Source organism: Garra rufa, chromosome 8 (assembly GCF_049309525.1).
Source record: "Garra rufa chromosome 8, GarRuf1.0, whole genome shotgun sequence".
Taxonomy (NCBI): Eukaryota; Metazoa; Chordata; class Actinopteri; order Cypriniformes; family Cyprinidae; genus Garra; species Garra rufa.
Window position 1 is genome coordinate 18,386,031 of NC_133368.1, and position 23,939 is coordinate 18,409,969.

General features: G+C 44.1%; 1 protein-coding gene across 1 annotated transcript in view; it reads left to right on the plus strand.

Annotated features, from left to right (window-relative positions):
* galnt13 (polypeptide N-acetylgalactosaminyltransferase 13) overlaps window positions 1–23,327 on the plus strand; it is a 107,466-nt gene extending 84,139 nt beyond the window's left edge. The window contains exons 9-13 of the mRNA XM_073845698.1: window positions 11,369–11,508; window positions 18,824–18,922; window positions 19,494–19,628; window positions 21,496–21,525; window positions 23,142–23,327. Of these exons, the coding sequence (XP_073701799.1) occupies window positions 11,369–11,508; window positions 18,824–18,922; window positions 19,494–19,628; window positions 21,496–21,525; window positions 23,142–23,327 (590 nt within the window). The remainder of the gene's footprint in view (window positions 1–11,368; window positions 11,509–18,823; window positions 18,923–19,493; window positions 19,629–21,495; window positions 21,526–23,141) is intronic.
* Window positions 23,328–23,939: the final 612 nt, after the last annotated feature.

Genomic DNA, 23,939 nt, shown 5'->3' on the forward strand with positions numbered 1-23,939 from the left:
CCGATCAGCGGGAAAGATATTTCACACTGATGAGAGATTTTCCATCTTTTATTCATGCCTGGTATTGTGTTAAGTGTTAAGAGTTCTGCTCTGCTGCTCACGTATTCATGAACATTCTGCTTTTCTTATCTGCATCTCGCCCCTAGGGAGACCTGGGAAATGTAGTGCTATAGTGGGGTTAGAAAGCCTCAGTATCCTGTACAAGGACAATAATGAGATTAGCCTTTACTGAAACCTCTGTCAGTTCACTTGAGAGGGAAAGATTCAGGAGGAACTCTGTGGTAATGTGGAGCAAAGGAGGGGGATTGTTCCTGGAAAGACGTCCCAGTGGTGCTATGTTGTGGTGTGCAGACTGAAGTGTGTGTAAGTGTGTATGATGAATAAATAGTGTGGTCTGGTATGTCTAGAGTCTAGGGCTGTAGCTGTTCTGGAGAGAAAGACTGAGGTTTTTTTAAATGAAGAGATTTGTCGCACAACAGAAAGTTTTTACAGGTTTAAAGGGGTAATAAAAGTCTTTATTTTGTTTTGGGGGTGCACTAGAATATGCTCTCATGCTTGGTGTTTCAAAAAACACATTATTTTTCACATAATTTACATTATTTTTCACATAATTTACATTATTACAATAACTTTCTCCCCAGGCTGGCACAAATGGCTTGATTAGTTCCAGGTTTGATGAAGGTCTGCCTTCTGAAAAACAAATGTGTTGTGATTGGTTAGCAGTCCCACTACGCTGAAATTGGCGAACAGCTTAGACGGCGTTTCAGTCTTGCCACGCCCCTTCCCAAAGCAGCAAGTTCTGTGTACAACTGCAGAAACTAGATTAAAATGATTCTTATGTTTAAATATGGATATTTTTCTTACAAAGACACATTGGATCGCTCAAGGAGGCTTTCACTGACCCTCCCGGGAGACATGAGGCACTTTTTTATTATGGATCGACTTGTTTTGGACTGATGGAGAGAAGCACTTGTCTATGCCATTCAGCCCTGCTGAAAAAAACAGCTAAAACCAGCCTAGGCTGGTTGGCTGGTCATAGCTGGTTTAAGATGGAAGTAGCTGGTTTTAGCTGGTCTCCCAGCCTGACCAGCTAAGACCAGCCTGACCAGCCTGGCCAGGCTGGGAACGTGGCCAAAACCCCTCTAAAACCAGCAAGCTAAAACCAGGCTGGTTGACCAGCTAAAACCACCCAACCAGCATAGGCTGGTTTTAGCTGTTTTTTTCAGCAGGGAGTCTATGTCGTCCTAAACCTTGAGAGTGCCAGGATTATTTTTAATATAACTTCAATTGCATTTGTCTGACAGAAGGAATTTATATACACATAGGATGCATGGAGGGTGAGTAAATAATACACTACAGTAGTGTTGGTCCTATCGTCAGCCTGCGAGATCACTGATACATGATATTATCATTATTGTGCTAATTTATTTAATTATTTACATGCCTGAAACCAGCTCCAGCATAAGGCTAGTGAAACTGTCTACACTGTATGATGAATAAATCTCTTCCATGGTGAAAAAAAACAGCTAAAACGTCTCGGGTTACGTATGTAACCCTGGTTCCCTGAGGGAACGAGACACTGCGTCATCAACGCTTTGGGGAATGCCATTGGCGAACCCGCCTCTGAATCAGTCTGTAGCCAATAGAACGACGGGAGTGACGTCACCGGCGCGGTGACGTCAGCGACCAGGAAGTATATAAGCACGAGCGTTTCAAACCGGCTTCAGCTTCCAGGAAGCGCGGCAGGAATGCGGGAATTATGGTCAGAGACGCAGTGTCTCGTTCCCTCAGGGAACCAGGGTTACATACGTAACCCGAGACGTTCCCTTCCGGGAACTCAACACTGTGTCATCAACGCTTTGGGGAACGATATACCAACTATCCATAATTCCAAGTTCCTGCCCAGTGGTGTTTGTCTGGGAAAGGAAAAGGAAAGCGTTGCTTCTGGTGGATCAGGCCAGGAAGAGCTCTCTGCCTGGGGTTACCAGGACAAGAGAGACGATATCCCTCTGTCTGGGGGACCAGCCCAGAGTGAGAGGGCAGTGCCAGAAGATACTTACCTGTGGGGTACTGATGGTTCTCCGCCTGGGAAACTGCCAGGACGCGAGAAGTATTACACCTCTGTCCGGAATAATGCCAGAGCAAGAGGGAGATGGTATATACCTCGGCCCTCGGGCTCACGAGGAAGGAAGAGCTCCGCCTGGGAAACTGCCAGGACGCGAGCGGAATCACATCTCTGCCTGGGAAACTCCCAGCGAAGAGGGATCTGATCCGCCTCGGCCCTCGGGCACACGAGGAAAAGAGTCCACCTCTGTCTGGGGACCAGCCAGACGTAGAGGGACAAGAGGTGTCTGGGGGGACCAGAACACCAGGTTGCTTCGCCTGGGAAACTGCCAGGACGCAAGCGGTATTACATCTCTGCCTGGGACGTACCCAGCGAAGAGGGATAAACCTCGGCCCTCGGGCTCACGAGATTTTGGTCATACACCCCAGTCTGGTCACCAGCCAGAGAGGGGGTTCTCCTCGGTCCTCGAGCACACGAGGAGAAAGGTGGTCCTTTGTCAGGGCGTACCCGGATCAAGAGGGACCCAAGTAGTGCCTGGAAACTTCTGGCCAGGACACTGGGATGGCTCCGCCTGGAAACTGCCAGGACGCGAGTGGAATTACATCTCTGCCTGGGACGCGCCCAGCGAAGAGGGATATGTAAAGCACCTCGGCCCTCAGGCTCACGAGGTGGAGGCCTCTGTCTGGTGACCAGCCAGACCGAGAGGAAGGAGTCGACCTCGGCCCTTGGGCACATGAGGAGGCAATAGTCCTTTGTCGGGGCGCACCCGGACAAGAGGGACACAAATAGTGCCTGGAAGCTCTGGCCAGGACACTGACACGGGCTCCGCCTGGGAAACTGCCAGGACGCGAGCAAAATTACATCTCTGCCTGGGGGGCACCCAGCGGAGAGGGAACTTCTACCTCGGCCCTCAGGCTCACGAGGTATATCTTCTGTCAGCTTAGGACAGAGGAGCCTGGAGTGGCTCGTAGGTCTAGCTCGTAGAACCTAACAAAGGTCAAAGGTGTAGACCAACCCGCCGCACTGCAGATGTCCTGGATAGGGACACCTGCCATCAGAGCTTTCGAGGCTGCCATGCCTTGAGTAGAGTGAGCCTTGACGCCCATCGGTGATGGGAGGCCAGAGGACTCATAGGCAGTAGTTATGGCATCTACGATCCATCTACTGATAGTCGGTTTTTTGTGCAGGGAGCCCCCTCTTAGGGGGACCGTAACAGACCAATAGTTGCTCTGACTTCCGCCACAGGGCAGCTCTGTGGACGTATGTGTCCAGTGCTCGCACTGGACACATACAATTATACTTCCGATGGTCGCTCTCCACGAATGGAGGAGGATAAAAGGCCTGCAGGGTGACTGGCTGTGGTACTGCTGTCGGTACCTTCGGGACATACCCGGGTCTAGGGTAGAGGAATGCTTTGGCCAACCCAGGCGCAAAGTCAATATATGAAGGGGCCACTGAAAGGGCCTGAAGGTCTCCTACTCTCCTCAGATAAATAACAGCCAACATCAGCGCCGTGTTAATGGTAAGGAAGCGATCTGAAATCTCCTCTAAGGGCTCGAACGGAGGCCTACAGAGGGCTTCAAGAACCACAGCGAGATCCCACGTGGGGATTCTAGGGTTCACCCGAGGCCTCAACCTGAGTGCACCGCGAAGGAACCGTATGACCAGGGGGTTCTTACCCAGAGACGGGCCACCAAGAGAGGCGTCGAAGGCCGATAAAGCCGCCACGTAGACCTTCAAGGTGGAGTGGGCTAACCCGGTGGAGAAGCAAGACTGCAGGAACTCCAGCACTGTACCAACCGGGCAGCGAACTGGGTCAGCGTGTCGCTCTCTACACCATGAAGTGAAAAGTTTCCACTTCAGGCCATAAAGTTTCCTTGTAGAGGGAGCTCTAGAGTGAAGGATGGTCTCAGCAACCTCGGTTGAGAGACCCTCACTTATGAGATGCGTCCCCTCAGGGGCCACACCCATAGTTTCCACTTCTCTGGGTGGGGGTGGCAGATTGCGCCCCCAGCCTGAGAAAGGAGATCCCTCCTGATCAGAATCTCCCACGGAGAGCCGTCTAGGAGGGCTATGATGTCCGAGAACCATACTCGGGTCGGCCAGTATGGGGCTACTAACAGTAGACTGACTCCGTACCGGCGTACTCTTTCTAGAACTCCCGGGAGCAGAGTGAACGGGGGAAAGGCGTACAGACGGAGCCTCGGCCACGTCTGTACCATGGCGTCCAGCCCAAGGGGAGCTGGAGGCACTAGAGAGTACCAGAGGGGACACTGCGATGTCTCTTGAGTCGCAAAGAGGTCCACCTGGGCCTGGCCAAACACTCTCCATATCTGCTTCACCACCTGTGGGTGAAGCATCCATTCCCCGGGCCTTGCTTGCCCCTGCCTCGACAGGACATCTGCCCCCACGTTGAGATGCCCAGGGATGTGAACTGCACTCAGTGAGAGGAGTTTCCCCTGGGACCACAGGAGGATATGGGACGCCAGCTTGAATAAGGGGCGTGACCGCACACCTCCCTGGTGGTTGATATAATAAACCACCGCTGTGTTGTCGGTGCGGACCAACACATGGCGGTTTCTCAGGTCTGGGAGGAAATGCCTCAGAGCCTTGAAAACCGCCAGCATCTCCAGGCAATTTATGTGCCACGAGAGGTGCTGACTGGTCCACTGGCCGGAGGCCGAGCGGCCACTCATGACCGCTCCCCACCCGGAGAGGGATGCATCTGTCGCTAGCGTGACGCGGCGACACAGAGCTCCCAGAACCGGGCCCTGAGACAGAAACCAAGGTTTCTTCCACATGTTCAAGGCACGAAGGCATCGCCGCGTGACCTTGATCTTGCGGAAAGGATTTCCCCTCGGGGAAAAACCCTTGGTCTTGAGCCACCACTGTAGCGGCCTCATGTGCAGCAGGCCAAAAGGTATCACGTTGGCTGCTGCTGCCATAAGACCTAACAGTACTTGAAACTGTTTGACAGTGAGTGACAGGCCTAGCTTGACCGCATTTACTGCAGTAAGGATCGACTCGATCCGAGCAGGAGACAACCGTGCCTGCATCGTGGTCGAATCCCATACGACACCTAGATAAGTGGTTCTCTGTAATGGAGACAGCACACTCTTCTTGGTGTTGAGTCTCAACCCCAAAGCTTCCATGTGAGCGAGAACAACATCTCGATGTTGAACCGCTAACTGTTCTGAGCTGGCTAAAATCAGCCAGTCGTCTATGTAGTTGAGTATACGGATGCCCTGGAGTCGCAGAGGAGCCAGAGCAGCATCCATACACTTTGTAAAAGTTCGGGGTGAGAGTGCTAGGCCGAAAGGAAGAACTCTGTATTGGTAAGCTTTGCCCCTGAAACCGAACCTGAGAAACTTCCTGTGCTGAGGAAGGATGGAGACGTGAAAGTACGCATCTTTGAGATCTATCGTGACAAACCAGTCCTCGGACCTGATTTGAGACACGACCTGTTTGACAGTTAACATACTGAACTTCAGTTTTCTGACCGAGCGGTTCAGTTGTCTGAGATCTAAGATGGGCCGCAGCCCTCCATCCTTCTTGGGAACAATGAAGTACCGGCTGTAGAACCCGGATTCTCTGTGCTGAGGAGGGACCACCTCGATGGCCTCCTTCCTCAGAAGAGAATCTACTTCTTGTTCCATTACCAGAACCTGCTCGGGGCCTACCACAGTAGGAAACACCCCGTTGAAGGGCGGCGCCAGGGCGCCGAACTGGATTTGATACCCTCTTTCTACAGTACGCAGGACCCATGGAGACACATTCGGCAGTAGTTTCCACGCTGCCAGAAAGTGTACTAAGGGAACCAACCTCTCGAGGCTGGTTTCTGGTAAACTTTGAGGAATTAATTCGGTGGCCTGTAACAACTGACTGGCAGGCGACACCTGAACTAACTGCTCTGAGGACCCCCGTGGGGGTGACAAACTTGCTGGGTCCGCTACGTTGCCGGGCGGGACCACCAGCAGAGGTTTGTGAGAGACTGTCGCGCCCTGAAACACTGGCAGGGTTAGCTGACTGGTCTCCTGAGGGCCCCGAGGAGAAATGGGCACCATATAATGTGGTGAACCCCATTTCCCCCGAGAGGGGCTGCCCTCAACGGCCCTGAGCCACAGCAGTCAGGGCCGTTTAGCCGAGGACCTCTTCGACTGAAGCACGACCCTCAGGTCGGGCCTAGTCTTAGAAGCCCCTGACTTGGGGCGCTGCTTACCCCGCCCCCTTGATCTGTCAGGAGGGGTGCGGGTAGCAACGCACGCTTTCTGCGCCTCGCGGCGTGAGGAGCTGGTACGCGGCTGGGGCTGCTCCCGTCCAGCAGCCCCAGAGGAAAAGACACGGCGAGGGAGGTATTGCTGGAAAGCTGCAGTTTGTCTGCAGGCCTCCTGGTACCTGCTGACGACCGCATCGACCGAGTTGCCAAACAGGCCAGGAGGCTGAATTGGGGCGTCCAGCAGGAGGGCCCTGTCCTTCTCCTTCATGTCGGACAGGGACAACCACAAGTGCCTCTCCGCGACCACAAGGGCTGCCATAGACCGCCCAATAGCACGGGCGGTCTCCTTAGTGGCGCGGAGAGCAAGATCTGCTGTACGCCTCAATTCTGACACATTCACCTCCCTGCCGTCATCTAAATCCTTTAGCAGGTCGGCTTGGTATGCCTGCAACACAGACATAGTGTGCAGACATGACCCAGCCTGACCCGCTGCCGCGTACCCCTTGCCCAATAAGCTGGATGTTAATTTAAGTGGCTTGGTGGGCAAGGTCGGAGCCTTCAAAGATGATGCCGCTGCAGGAGACAGATAGCTCGCGAGCGTCTGTTCAACTGCCGGCATCATCTTGTACCCGTGCTCCTCGACGCCTCCCACGTTACCGTAGTAACCGGAGGAGGGGGTGAAAACACGGGCCGAGAATGGTTTTTCCCATGATCTCGACAGCTCACTGTGGAGATCAGGGAAAAACGGAAGGCTCCGCACTGGAGGTGGCTTGCGTGTCCGCAGAAAGTTACCACCTCCAGGAGCTCCTCAAATTGGGGGGATTTCACAGGCGGTTGAGGGAGATCAACACTCTCTACATCAACCTCCTCGGAGGAAGATAAGAGAAGTGTTGAGACCTCCTCCCGGGGGGAAGAAACCGCAGTGCGAGCTTCCGCATCCAGGAGGAGATCAACCGATCTGCTGGGTGAGGAAGGAGATAGGGGATCACCCGTCTCCATACCCTCCAGCAGATCGAGCTGCGAACCCCACGAGTGCAGCTGCCGCTCCGTCTCGGCGGAAGCGGGGCCAGACCCGCGAGGAACGCTGGTGAAGGCTCCCTCCTCGAAGAGAGCCCTCCGGGAACGAAGCACCCGCAGTGGAAGACGCTCACACTGCGGACAGCCAACCCCCTCAAGGGCTGACTGAGCATGCTCCGCTCCCAAGCATAACACACACATCCTGTGTGTGTCCCCACCAACGATGAATCGCTGGCAGGGAGGAACACACATTCTGTGTGGCTGCTGAACCGCCTTAGAAATATCAAACTTTTTTACCCTTTTGGCAGACATTGCTCAAACAAAAGCTGTGCAAACTGGCACAAAAAACAGCAATGAATAACCAGACAGACAGACCAACATAGAGCGCTTCGCTGAATGACAAAAGCTGAAGCCGGTTTGAAACACACGTGCTTATATACTTCCTGGTCGCTGACGTCACCGCGCCGGTGACGTCACTCCCGTCGTTCTATTGGCTACAGACTGATTCAGAGGCGGGTTCGCCAATGGCATTCCCCAAAGCGTTGATGACGCAGTGTTGAGTTCCCGGAAGGGAACCAGCCTAAGCTGGTTGGCTGGTTTTAGCTGGTCATGGCTGGTCAGCAGGCTGGTTTTAGAGGGGCTTTGGCCACTTTTCCAACCCAGCCAGGCTGGTCTTAGCTGTTCAGGCTGGGAAATCACCAGCTAAAACCAGCTACTTCCAGCTTAAACCAGCTAAGTCCAGCCAACCAGCCTAGGCTGGTTTTAGCTGTTTTTTTTTTCAGCAGGGTTACCACGCACTGCACGTCTACAGTGCAGCTCTGACGTGGACACCAATGACCATCACTCTAGTCAATGCTCGTGTTTACATCAGCCGTGGCTCTGCACACTGCGGTGCGGCTCCGACACGGCTACCGGAGCAGTTTACAGACACTTTAGTCAATGCTAGCGTTTATATGAGGTGCCCTACGGCTCGCTGAAGCATCCCAGAAGGATTTACGTTGTGACATCATAGCATCTGGAAAACAAAAGTCCAAAGGAGCCGTTCAAGATTTGTAGTTTTGTAGATGTTTTTATGCCTAAACTTATGCACCACACACAGACTAAAATTAAAAAAGTGAAAGAAGCATAATAGGACATAATAAGAATAGCATTAAGTAATAGTCCACCTCACAAATCAAGGTTCTGTCTTAATTTACCTGCTTGAGAGCTACTTCAAATATTTCTGTATTCAGTGCATGTGATACACAAGCAGATGTTTAGAACAATATTCACACATCTATTGTGTAAAATCTCCTAGTCCTAAGATCTGTACCTGACCTGATTCATCACTTTTTGACTGAACCCAACATGCATAATTGCATTTTTAATAAAAGAAGCCTGACCCGAGACCGACCTGACTGGATCTGAAAGAAAAAGCAGTGACTTTGCACTGCTGATGTGATCTGCCGCCCTGCATGGCAGTGCCAAGTAGATACTTTTTTTAACCAGGTATAAAACAGAACAAAACCAGAGATGACAAATTAAACACTAATGTAAACAAATGTAAAAGTATACCCATTTTACTGAAATTATTTGTAGATGAAATTCATTCTTTGATCCTTTTTCATAACATCAATTTAAGAAAATAAACAGTTATGGTTGATTTTTTTTATTTAGATGGTTTTCTGTATTCGTTATCTTGCAACAGTATGCTACATTGTTTTTCTGCTCCTCAACTGACAGGAAAATACTTATATTAAATTTAATAAGCACATTACTGCACTCATTGTGTCGAATGGCTTGGATATTGAACAGTTTATGTTGACTGCACATCATTGCTGCGCACGCCAGTATCCTCTAAGGTTTAATTAATTAAAATTATAATTTTTTTAAAAGAAAAAACACAATCCGAGTAGGAGATGACAAATAAGAAATTGCAAAAATGTAAAGATGTAAATGATGTAAAATTATGTCTAACATTAACATTATGTCTACATTTTTTCCCCATGTTGCTAGATAGTGTGGCCTATACTTTTTGTCTGAAATATGGGTCAATATGTTGTCTGTGGATTTTCACAAATTGATTTGTTCAAAGAAATATACAGTACATTTACGGTTATTATTTTTTTTTTTTTAAGAAATAAAATAAAATAAGAGTACCTTCTTGGGCCTAAAGCACATATTTAAAATTACCAGAGACCCAAAACTACTATCAGACCTGACCTGCATCTAAAGCACCTCTCAGTGTTTTGTACAAATATACCCATTAAGACCTCTAATTCACATGAAAATGGTCAATTAATGGAAAGGACAAAACAGCACTGTAGTATTGAAATAGTCCTTATGATTCATGGACAATATTGATATTGTTACGTTTTCTGAACCTGGTGGCTTTGCATAAAGAACAGAGTGAAGTATGAGTCATCTCTCTCTCTCTAAATAAATTTCAAATCTCATTAAACAGTTTGCAGGGTGTACAAGTTTAGTTCATGTGTGTTTCAAACCAAACAAAATGTGATAAGATTTGAGAGCTACAACAAAGATTTTCTGTGATTAATAACATGCATTTTAGTTTGTAAATTTCCTTTAATGTGGACTACATTTATGATTTTTGAAGTTCTTTGTTTTTTGTTTTATGTCCTTTTTGAAGTTTCAAGCAGCAGGAACATTAATTTAGCTAGAAAGAAAGGTATATGTGTTTGTGAGAACAACAAGAGTAAGTGAATGATTGTACAAATTTTGCATGAACTATTCTTGTAAATGTGGACTGAGCTCAAAGGGGATAGATATAACAGAGGACACAGTACCACATAACTTAGACCCAGTGAGCACATCTGAGAGCAGCTCTGCCCCAAGGCGTCTACTGAAACACACAAGATCATTTATCATCTGCACCACAGACAAAGAGAGACAGAGAGACAGAGAGACAGAGAGAGAGAAGAGGTCACAAAACACAGCAGAAAATATCAAGGCGGACATACAGTAAAGTAAGAAAACGCTAGACTGAGGAAAAAATGCAGAAAGTCAACACTCAGCAGAAAGACACAAACGCCTGACCCTTGAGCTGTCAGTGTGTGCTCTGATCGCCTAGGCCTCTGGGACGTCAGCTCTGTGTGTGTGTGTGTCGTGCAGATGTATCATACCCCTCTGCAGAGTCACATAGAAGTGACCACCCGTCTATATCATGTCAAAAAATGTTTGTTTAATATGAATTGAAATAAAAAACAGAGAATTCAAATGTGGTTGCTGATGGATTTGTATGTGTCAATAAATAAATAAATTTACTGTGAGCTTTTGGTGACACTGGGCTCTGGTATCCTTTCAACCTTAAAAAGGATGAGCGGTGGAGAATGGATAGGTGGAATTTTAGTGTGAGCGAACAGAACAGTTTATATAAATTGAGCATTTACTAGAGAAAAGTGATGTTAAAGCTCCCTCTAGTGTCTGTAGTGAAAGAAACCGTGCTTTCAAATTGAGACACTTGAGATTTTACAATTAGTGTGTGTGTGTGTATATATATATATATATATATATATATATATATATATATATATGACAATAGCATTAATAATTGTATGTAATTTTAATATAGATGCTTAAACACATTTGACAGTGATCAGCTATTTCAGCACTAAAGTGTATGTATGTATATATATTCGTCTTGGAATCTCTGTTCTGGTGTTCTGGTGTTCAGTTTTGTGTCACTGCATCCATGATTAGACTTTAATGCTGTATTAATCTTGTTATCTGTATAAACATATCAATCTGTATCCAATATGTGTTCGAATTGGCAGTGGTTCATTTTTACAGTCATTGCTGAAAAGTGATTTAAACTTGTTTACTTCAGGTTGGATATGGATCAAGATCTTCCAGTGGTTTCTGTGAAGTCATTATCTCTACATATGTCCTCTTCTATTTCATCATTTTTTCCCTCGGGTCATGTTTGTAGCTGGGTTATTTACATTTATTCATTTAACATATGCTTTTATCCCAAGTGACTTACAAATGAGGGTTATGCATTCACATTTCCCTTATTTGAAAAGCCAGTATATGATAAATGCTCTGGACGTTGATCATGCATGTTTCTCCAGGTGTGGTTCGTGTGGATTATGGGGATGTTTCTGCTCGGAAGACTTTGAGGGAATCTCTGAAGTGTAAACCCTTCTCATGGTACCTGGAGAACATCTACCCTGACTCTCAGATTCCACGCAGATACTACTCACTTGGGGAGGTAAGAGACTTTAGTTGTTTTCTTGTTTGATATGGTCATTAAAAGAGTTGTTAATAAATTGTTTCAATTTCAGCATTTGGTTTGTCATTTTGCACACTAAATGTGCAGTTATGCCAAGACCTCTGCAATACAAAACTATTTCACTTCCTGCCCATCCAATGTTGTTCTTGTTGTGTTCTTGTAGCAGCTTGTCTCGGGTTACTTGACTGTAACTCTGTTCCCTGAAAAAGCAGGAACGAGATGCTGTGTTTTATTAACGCTGATAAAAACATTCTTTGTTCAACCGGTTGTGAAGCATGTGTGTCCAACACACCATAAATCTGGCTTAAATAACCTTGGTCGGTGATGTCATTATAAATAGACATGAAATGGACACACATTCAGGTTGTACCTTTGTCTGAAAAAACATCAAGACATGTCTACAATTGTCACTGTGCGTAGGAAGGGTGCAACATGAAGTAGAATTCAATGCAAAGTTCTTTAATATAATCCACAAGGGTAATCCACAAACAGGCAAGGCAGAAACACACACACACACACACACACACACACACACACACACACACACACACACACACACACACACACACACACACACACACACACACACACACACACACACACACACACACACACACACACACACACACACACGTTGGGTTTACATGTTTTATGGGGACATTCCATAGGCGTAAAGGTTTTTATACTGTACAAACCGTACTTTCTATCGCCCTACACCTACCCTACACCTAAACCTAGCCCTCACAGGAGATTGTGCACACTTTTACTTCATCAAAAAACTCATTGTGCATGATTTATAAGCCTGTGTCCTCATGGGGACCTGAGAAATGTCCCCACAAGGTCAAAATCTACTGGTATTCCTATCCTTGTGGGGACATTTGGTCCCCACAACGTGATGAATACCAGGTACACACTAGCTAACCTTACAATGAAATTAAATTTTCTACCCATTAGATTGTGTTTTATTAATGTCTACACCTACCCCAACCCTAAACTTAGCCCTTACTATAATACAAAAACAGTACTATTGTTGTACAGTGTGATAAAAATAACGTTTGATGTGCGCATGCCCAGTAGCCAGAGCTGTATCCCTTCTAGTCTAAACCCCAATAAAGAAGTGCTAATTACAAAGACAGGTGCAGGGAATAACAATAATGACAGGAAGACCAAATATGGGTATATGGGAGAAACCAAGACAGACATAATGACAGGGGTGTCACAGCAATAAGGAGCAGCCTTTCGTTCCCACTTTTTAAGGGAACAGGGTTACAGTCAAGTAACCTGAGATGTTCCCTGTCAAAAGCTACACTCAGTGCTGCAATTCATTGACACTGATGGGAATAAGAATACCAACACCGCTGCACTGGAAAGTATCAGGACCCCTCAAGGTTGTGTAGTGTGTGCACACAAATACTGAAGAGGTCTCAGACATGACTTTGGGATGTTAACTCAGACATGAGTGCCCAGAATAGCATGGACATCCAAACTATAGAATCTGAACATCTGTGGGGAGGACCAGCCTGCTGCATTGCACACTGGTTGAATGGGCCTTAACTCCTGGAGGCAAAGCTTGACCACGCGCCTTGTAGGCTATGGCAGCAACATTGTTCACCTAATGGCAATTCCCATACCCCAGTTGCGGCCCCCATAGCAAATGAAAAGAGGGTGTTTTCTTACAAAGACCCCATCAATCAGAGTGTGGCAAGCTGAACTGGTGTCCACATAGACCCTGAGATTACCAGGAAATGTACCAGAGGACAGTTTTCCTTACAGGACCTCCAGCACTGAAACAACTTGGCAGTGAACTGGGTCTCTATGGTGTGTCATACACCAACTATCAACTTTCGCCATCTGAGGGAATAACTTCTTCTAGAAGAGGGAGGGATAGTCTGTAGTACATCAGCTGGAAGCCCAGCATGATTTAGTAATTTCCCTTGAAACATGAAGGGGATTGGGCCGGGGATTAAAAATATTGTCCCCTGTGCCAGAGATAAGAGAACTCTCCTGATCTGAATCACCCATGGCGCGAGATGGAGAGATATTAGGCCTGCTTCCACATTCAAATGCCCCAGAATGTAAATCGCCCTGAAGGACAGGAACTTGTCCTGTGCCCAAAGCAGAACCTGCTGTGCTTACCTGTTTCGGTGGCATAAACGCAGTATGCCTTGGCATCATTCTGAGGCAATTGATGTGTTAATCGACAAACAAGTATGCCCTATGGGACACATCCATGGTCAGGAAGGCACTACAGGACTTCTTTTTAGTCGTCATGACCATTCTTAAGTCCAGCTTCCTCTTTGGCTATTGAGTGCGACAAGACTGTTCCCCAATCTTTATGAGGGGGCGCATGACTTGCCACACTCTCCTTTTGGGCTTCTCAAGAGGAGCTGGGTCAGGTCAGGACTGTTGAAGCCCTGACACTTGTTGAAAGCTTCCACGTGCCTGTTTGCCTACTGGAACTGGACCACCGGGGCATCAAGGAGGAACACCCTGTCCTTAATGCCACGTGTGCCTCTCTATGCCGACAGTAGCAGCCATAGAAGAGCCGATAGAGCAAGCTGTCTGCTTAGTCGCTCATAGAGACAGATCTGTGGCCCAGCAAAGTTGTAAAAACACTAGATCTTTTAGCAGATCAGCCTGGTATGCCTGCAGAACCAGCACCAGTCTGACCCGCTGCCTAAACAACTTTCCCTGTAAGCATAGACGTCAGGGTTTATCTATGAGAGAGGACCCGAGCGCAAAATGAGTGTGACAGGTATTAACGAACTGACCATGACGAGAGAAGCAGCCAGTTTAGGAAGAGGCTCTGTGGACATAAAATGACAGGCAGGAATGCCCTCTGTGGGGAACACATGACAGATGTGTACTTGTTCTGTGGGTATGACACAACTTATTGACATGGTTTTAGTGGGCACAACAGAAAGGACATTAGACTGCACAGCACAAGCCCCTTTCTTCAGCTTCTGACGGGTAGATACTATGTGCTTGACTGCCTCTGTGGTATCTGCAGCTAACTCAGCCAACTCTGAATTGCAGTGATCTCAGTCATCTTAGTGGTGACTGGAATTGACCTGGCAGACTCAAAAGTGCCTGTGCAGACTTCATTGACTGAGAGATGACAGTGGTTGACACAACTGGCTCCTAGGTAACACAAGTGAACAGGACTGATTCAGGGATGACAGATGTTGACTCAGACTTAGAATTGTCTAACTTGGAACTGCTAACTGCTAATAGCTGCTAACTTGGCCATCTTGAAAATGACTGGAGTGAGCTTGACTGGCTCTAGAAGGGGTGGAGCAGGCTTGACTGGCTCAAGAAGGACTGGACTGGCACAGAAATGTTAGTAGCACCCTTTGCTATCTCTGGGAAAGCTGAGGTTGATCCAACAGACTCAGAAACAACTGGATTTAACTTGAATGCCTGTGAATTACAGCATTTGACTGGCTCAGGGGAAATATGAGCGATCCCAGCAGGCTCAGGGGTGACTAGGAAAGTGTCATAGTCAGAAATGCATGCAGCAGACCAAAGAGCCCTCCTCCTTCTTGCCCTTCGCTTTTGAGTAGGAGTCAGAAGAGGATCTTGTTCTTGACTTGAGGGAGGTTGGGCAGAGTGGTTGCTGCATGCTGACTCATGGATGGTTGAAACTGACTTGACTGATTCGGGAGCACTTACAATTGACTTGACTGGTCTTGGAAGAACTGGAGCAGACTTGACAAACTCTGGGTTGACTGGCTTAGGAATGACTAGACAATGACTTTACTTGGACTTTACTCAGAGGCAGATACAGTGGTCTGGGCTGCCCACTTCCTTCTTGCCCCTCTCTTCTGGGTAGGAGTCAGAAGAGGATCTTGGTCTTTACAAGGAAGAGGGAGGTAGAATGGTCCCTGCAGACAGGTTCTGGTAATGGTTTGTTACCTTCCCCTCTTTGCAAAGATGCAGGTATCTGGAGAAGTTCCAGAAATCCAAACTCCCAAGCAGCTCCATCTCCCACTGTGGCAAGGGGTCATCCAGGCAGAGATTGAAGACATCCTTTAAAACTGGGTCCTGGTAATTAAGGCCCCTCAACATTGCCCAAAATCTCTGGACGAAGGCCCCTACATTCAGCCCCTGCTGGCAGGCAAAGTGTTGCTAGCCTCCTCAGCATTAGCAGATGGTAGGATTCTGTATAACGCTAAGAGTACAAAAGCACAGGATAAATATGGCTTACTCCATGAACATCATGTTGGTCACCAAAGAAGGGGACACTCCTGTCATCTGGAGTGTTTGGGGGTATCTTGCTCCTGTGACCAGTATAACTTTAATCTGGCCACTACACGAGTCAGCACCTCCAGCAACTCCTCATATGTTTTATCAGAAGCAGGAGCAAGAGATCCTGCTTCATCTGTGCAATCCGAAGAAACGCCGTGGCATGCTTCAGAAGTAGGTGAGACGACCTCATCAGGTCTCATTCTCATCTGGTGAGAACACGACACAAAGGGAAGGACCCACCCTTTCGAGCCTTAGCCAGATCAACGTTCAAACTTAATGAGGGCATAGTGACTCTTCGTAAAAGAAAGTACGTTTTTAATGAGAAGCACACAGATAGGAAGTTAATCGTAGTGTTACACTTGCCGCCCTCGAACAAGAGGGCAGTGTGCTCTTCCCCCAAACACTCCAGTCCTCTGGTCCTTTTTAGAGATGTGCTGTGAACAAAGAGGCACACATTTTTGCAGATACACTCAACTTGATTAATTGTTTAGTTGTTTTACCTTTCATTTTCACTTTCAGTATCTTTTTTTCTTGAATAAAACTGCTTTCAGCTATGCACACACACACTAGAGGAGGCTAGAGGAGTCACTTTGGCGCCCTGAAGTGGATGACCAGCAGGGAACGGCAGAGGGGTAGCTCCCTGAGGGCACTAAGGAGAATTGGGCACCGTATACTGAGGTGTACCTCTCTTCCTCAGGGGGTCTGCCCTCAGGGCCCTGACGCTCATGGTGCTAGGACTGCTTGGCCCGAGGCCTTCTTAGTGAGAATGACGGTCCGCAGATCTGCCTTCTCACCAGAAGACCTCAGCCGAGAGTGTCGCCCCAACCCCTGCTTTTCCTTCCACGGGGGGTGTGGGTCTGCTTTTGAGCTTGGCGGTATGTGGAGCTTGGCGGCTGGGGCTGCTCCCACTCAGCAGCCTTTGAGGACTTGGCGTCGAGGGAGGAAGTGCTGGAATGCCGTCGCCTGCTTCCTTGCCTCCTGAAACCTCTGGATGATAGCGTTGACTGCAGTGCTGAAGAGGCCAGAAGGCGATACCGGGGCATCCAGCAGGAAGAATCTGTCCTTGTCTTGTAGCTTGGACAGATTCAACCACAGATGCCACTCCATGGCCTCCAGGGCTGCCATTGAACGGCCGATGGCTCTGGCCATTTTCTTGGTGGCCCGGAGGGACAAATCTCTGGCCCAACACATTTCCACAACTGCATCAGATTCCCCTTTCTCCTTTTTCTCCAGATCCTTCAGCAGGTCAGCCTGTTAAGCTTGCAGCACCACCATAGTGTGCAGACATGCACCAGCCTGACCTGCCGCCATATGTGACCCTGGACCACAAAACCAGTCATAAGGTTAAATTTTACAAAACTGAGATGTATACATCACATGGAATCTCAATATATAAGCTTTCTATTGATATATAGTTTGTTAGGATAGGACAATATTTGGCCGAGATACATATATTTGAAAATCTGGAATCTGAGGGTGCAAAAAAATCAAAATACTGAGAAAATCACCTTTAAAGTTGTCCAAATTAAGTTCTTAACAATGCATATTACTAATAAAAAATTACATTTTGATAGGTTTACAGTAGGAATTTTACAAAATATCTTCATGGAACATGATCTTTACTTAATTTCCTAATGATTTTTGACATAAAAGAAAAATCAATAATTTTGACCCATACAGTGTATTTTTGGCTATTGCTACAAATATACCCCAGCGACTTAAGACTGGTTTTGTGGTCCAGGGTCACATATAAGCTTCCCAACCAGGCTGCAAGTCAGTCATACTGGGCTGGTGGGAAGCTTCAGGGCCTTCGGGGATGATGCTGAAGACAGGGAGAGCGTTGTCCCATATCTTTTCTCATTCAACCCCACAATGTAAGAGTAATTTACCACCACAGGGCTGTAGAGTCGGGACAAGTATGGTTTATCCCACAATCTGAAAAAAATTAAAGGCCCTTGCATGAAAGTTGCAGTCTAACACACAGGAAGCGCTCGTCCAGTTTGCTTTTGGGATGAGTGTCCTGCTTCTCGACTGGTCAGTCTATATTTAACTTGGCTACAGCTACTCATATGCAAGGGACTGTGGTGGTGAGTCCACAGTCTCCTCAGTATCGACACTCATCACATCTACCTCCTCGGAGCGTGGGGGCTTTCTCTGAAGCACTGTGGTCACGCAAAAGGAGTTCCCAAAGCATTCCGACACAGCTCAAATTCCTGAAGGGAATTTTACACACACACACACACACACACACACACACACACACACACACACACACACACACACACACACACACACACACATGTTGGGTTTACATGTTTTATGGGGACATTCTATAGGCGTAATGGTTTTCATACTGTACAAACCGTATTTTCTATGGCCCTACACCTACCCTACACCTAAACCTAGCCCTCACAGGAGATTGTGCACACTTTTACTTCATCAAAAAAAACTCATTGTGCATGATTTATAAGCCTGTTTCCTCATGGGGACCTAAGAAATGTCCCCACAAGGTCAAAATCTACTGGTATTCCTATCCTTGTGGGGACATTTGGTCCCCACAACGTGATGAATAACAGGTACACACATACACACACACACACACACACACACACACACATATATATATATATATATATATATATATATATATATATATATATATATATAACATTTTGTATGATTTTTAAGCTTGTTTCCCTCAATTTAATGAGTCCATGTGCATTCAGATTTAAGTCCCCACCAGGATAGAAAAACAAGACCACACACACATACAAAAAGTGATCGCTGAAGATAAAGAAACCTAAACATGTGTCTGTTTCGCATCTATTTATTATCTCTTATGTGCATGCATGCCAATGACATCACCAACTGAGGATAGTATTGGCATGTTTGCAATAAATGTATTTGAAGCATTTCACCAGTTATATCTTCTCATAAAGCACACGGACAATGTTTAACTGTAAAAAAACGACTTACACACAGTGCTTGACTAAAAAAAAACTGCATTGTTTGAAATCTTCAGACTTTCTCCTTTTTATGTTATTAGATCAGAAATGTTGAGACAAATCAGTGTGTGGATAACATGGGCCGTAAAGAGAATGAAAAGGTTGGCTTCTTCAACTGTCATGGAATGGGCGGCAACCAGGTAAGAAAGTTTTAAAATTAAAGGCTTGATGTACAGAAAAAATAAATGTAATCTAAACAGTTCAACCAATAATGGAAATTATTTCAAAATTAATCATATCCTTCCAAACCTGTAAAGTAGCTTTCTTGCTTTCTGTTGCAAACAAAAGGATACATTTAGAATAATGTACTGGTTTCTCTTTTTTCATGCAATTACACTGCCTGAAGAACTACAGTAGATCAGTGTGACCTGTGATTGATTCTTTGAAACTGCGTGTGTGGATTAATTGATTTGTGAAAAGATATGGCTAAAAATGATTTTTTGTGACAGGACAGCTAGAGAAGATGTTAGGATTATTTAGTGAATAATGACTTAAGTTATGATACTTCTAAGGTGCTTTTTATCTTTGTTTTAACCTTGATAGCCTAATTTACTAATCCTTTACTCCTTGTTGCTGAACTGAAAGGTTGTCTAACACTAGTGTTGATATGTTGATTATATATGTAAGTAATTGTAGATGTAAATGTAAATAAAGTAAGGAATTTTATAATTGTTAACATAATTAATTTTCAGCTGATTATCCTGTTTATAGGTGTTCTCATATACGGCGGACAAAGAGATCCGAACTGATGATCTGTGCCTGGATGCATCGCGGCTTAATGGACCTGTTGTTATGCTAAAGTGCCACCACATGAAAGGAAACCAGATGTTTGAATATGATGCAGAGGTACATTTCACACAGAAAATACTACACACACCAACCACATCACCCTTGCACTCTCAGTCACTGGATCATAGACATCAAATTACACAAAATAAACCAACACAGAAACAGATGAACACTTGGCTGATTTTATAAACACACAGTATTGCAAAAGACTTATTAACCTATTTATAACTATTAATAACCAACTACCATAAATCATTTTAAGTCTTGTCACAACTTATTAGCAGTGTTGGGAAGTAACTAGTTACATGTAACGGAATTACGTAATTTAATTACAAAATAAATGTAATTGTAATTAGTTACAGTTACTGAGAAAACATGTGTAATTAAATTACAGTTACTTCTGAAAAATGCCAGCGATTACAAAGGGGGTTACATCTGAATTTTTTCACACACACTCACCCCCACTTACAGATTTAATTGACTTCTTTCATAAATTGCATTGATTCATACACTTTTTGTACACTGTAATGGATTATAAAATAACTAACAAACTAGTACTACTTCCTTAATTATTTATGTGGTGAAATGTTGTGTAAGAAAACGGGTAAGACTGCACTCTATACCTAAAATGTCTATTTTGAACTTGCCGTTTGCCAACAACTGATTTCTTCATGGAAGCTTTGCGTTCAAATATTTCAACTCAGATCAGTGTTTCGTGTCTAATAATTTTGACCTAAACATCTAAATAATCTATGAAGCAGTTGTGTAATAAGTGGGATAATGTTGTTGATAATGTAGCCAGTTGTTACCACAAAATAAAGATGTATATTATCCCTTACTTAATTCAAGTGATGAAGGATTTCGAAAGTCTGACAATAATCAAAGTTGAGTGCTACTGTAAGATTAACTCTGCCTGGTTTAAATGTTTCAAAATGAATAACAGTTGAAAATATTCGAAATTTAGAAAAGTAATCAAAAAGTAATTAAAAGTAATAAGTTACATTACTTTTATAAAGTAATTGAAAAGTTACACTACTTATTACATTTTAAATCAAGTAACTTGTAATCTGTAACCTATTACATTTCCAAAGTAACCTTCCCAACATTGCTTATTAGTCAAATCAAGTCCCACAGCTAGTTGTTATATAAATACAAAACTAGCTGTGCATTCAAATTTTACTACTATTACACCTTTATTTCCAAGAAATATTGAAATGCACATAAATGTATACTACTACTACTACACTGATTTTAGTATAATACGTAACTCTACTTGGATAATAATAATACAACTGAATAATATTATTTTATTAAATAATAAAAATAACTTTTTTATTTATAAAATTTGTTATTTATATTTCTCTTTTATTAATGGTTGGGGCATGCCCTGGGTTGAAGCCCAGGACTAGTAAAAAGCGGTTGGCTTGAGCGCAACAAAGATGTTTAACCTCAGGTTGTTACAGGGGGAAACTGAACATACAAATTTTTTTTGAATAAAAGTCAAAAATTAAAAGTCCATTTGACAAGTGGACTTTAGGTCTTAAATGTCATTATTACTTTTGCATATACACTTCTTTAAATACCGTTGGTCAAATATTTATGTAAATAGATATTTATATTAATTTTTTGTATTTATACAAAGAAAGCATTTTCTCATTCCTACAGATTTAGCGTGATTTTCTCTGCTGCCCACAACCATATCACGTCAGACCTGCAGCTAGTTAAAGATCTCTGCTCTTCCACCAGATGGTGCTGTGTATCACATTATTATCCACCTTATGTGCTTCTTTATTTTTGGAATATCTCATATTTCTTCCTTCTCTGGATATTGATCACAATCCTTGGTGTAGAACTGTGTATTTGAGATGCTGTGCACTTACTGGCTTTGGAAATTGATTAACTATTCTTTCTGTACATATCTTAGTATGTTGGCAAATGGGAGTATGACTTTAAGGTAAGATTATCATAACTGTTTTTTGAATATTCTGGTAGTGGTGTTTGTGAGCTAGACTCCCACTGTAATTGAGTCACATTGTGAGTGGTTTAGAAACACAGTTGCAAAAAATTCATACACAGACATATTTGTAGGCCTGTGCTTGTAGAGATATGTCAAGGAGGGATATATCTGTTTACTATACAGTCCTATAATATCTCCTCTTAGATTTCCACAAGCCTCCGCAGGCATTGATTTTCGGTGACTATAACATAATCAATATCAGAGATTCATTACAGCATTCTCAAGATATCAAGAAACACATATCACATACACACCATAGCTGAATAAAGAAGCTTTAAAGATCTTTAGTGCTATCGATGTTTCTGTTAATATAACAGATTACACTTCTTTGTCAGCCGGGTCGATTCTGGTGCTTATATTTCTAAATAAATGAGCCATTAGATTTAAATGAGGACATCACACTTGAGCCGTAAGGGACCTTAGTGTTGAATCACAAAGAGCTCAAGAAATCAGAAGCTGTCTAAAAATAGATCTCCGTCCCCTATGTGGCTTTGGTTTTGATGTTGGACACAAACATGAATCCAATGTTTGCTTTTTACCTCTCAGTTGTCTGTATAGCCGGGCATTGTATTTAATCCACCACTAGGAGACTTGTGCTGTAGGACTTAATCAAAATATGAAGAAAGATGATACTGACATAATTTCACATCCTAGAGTTTCCCGTCATTAAATTGTGATTCTTTTTTTCCATTAATCCATAAGCAACTCAATACCTGGCAACCAGTTAGACAGGTATTTGTTTTTTGTTTTAAAAAAAATAGCTCTCAAGGTTTACACACTGCATGTGAAAATTGAAGATTTGGGTTTACTGAGATTGAGCCATTTGCTCAGTTTCTGGCACTGTTTCCAATTAAATAGCTATTTTAGTAGGAAAAGAGACTTCAATGCAGCATTGCTCCACCTAAGTCAGCCCATTACAGTTTTTTTTCTGTCATTATGAGACAGCAGTGAACACAAACTACTGTACACACCCATGATTATTTCCTGACATTCAAGCCCTACATTTACATTTCAACATCTGACCTTTTCCCATGACCCCCATTAGTTTGTGCCCTTGTTTAGAACCCCTGTGTGTATATATTGATGTACAGTTGGATCCCAGAGTCTGAGACCACATTAAAAATTGGAGATTCAAAAGCTAAATTTAAACATGGAAATAAACAAGTTAACCATGATCATCAGGTCTTGTCCTTGTCAGCCCAACTGCTGTCATTAAAGTAAAAGACATAATATGATTTTATTAATTTTGAATGATTTTTGTATGTATTACAATAGAGAATTTTTTTCATTTGTGGTCTCAGTCTTTTTTATTTCCCTTTTCGACAGTTAATTGCATGTTAATTGCAGCAATTAAATAAAAAATGAATTATAGTTTAAATATATATTAACTCTAATTTGTTGACCTTTCAAGTCCTTTTTGACCCATGTTGTGTATATGTACTTCTATTAAAACAATGGTTTAAAATGTAAAAGACCAGGCCACATTTTGACCTCATCATCATAAAAAACCCATACCTGGTTTGTTGTCATCATGTTTTCATGGGAACCATCAGAAACACACCTTCCTGCACATCATCACCCAGTCGTGTCTGACCATCAGTCGGCTGGAGGATGGAACATATGGCCCAACGGTGGAGTACTGTGATGATAGCCCTCTTCAGGCCTGGATCCTTCGAAACTTCACCCGGCAAGAGGTTTTTAAGAAGCTCTACTACAGCCCAACTGATTACTTTCTGTAGCTACAACTTCCTGTTGATGGCAGGTCAGTTTTGAAAGCACCAGTTTCCCAATCCAAAATCAACCTGTAGAGGTGATTAGAGTGTAGATAGGCAACTAATAGTTATTAGAGCTGTTGTAATGTATAGCATCCTTTCCCCCACATGCATATAATTGCTGAGGGAACTATTAAGTGTATCTGAAAGAGCATTTTTCACATGATTCTGGGCTTAGTGTCACTTTTATTTTAGTTTCTCTTTGATGTTTTTGAGCTTTGGATATGGTAATGGTGCCATGGACTGGACATGGGACATTCTCAGGAAATGATGTATCAATTCATTTGAAAAGGATACTGCTAAACCTTTTTCCTCTAGACATTTGGGAACCACAATAAGGAGATGTGTCCCAACAGATATTCAATTAAATACACATTATACGTGAGTTTAAAGAATGTACAAATCCTACATCAGCACAGTATTGTTAAATTATTTCAGCAATACACTGTAAAAAAAAAAAATAATAATAATAATAATAAATAATAATGAAATGGTATTTTAAATAGGTAAATAAATAGCACATTACATTATTTTAACCTTGTCACTGAATTTATATACTTGTAATTTGAAAAGATATCA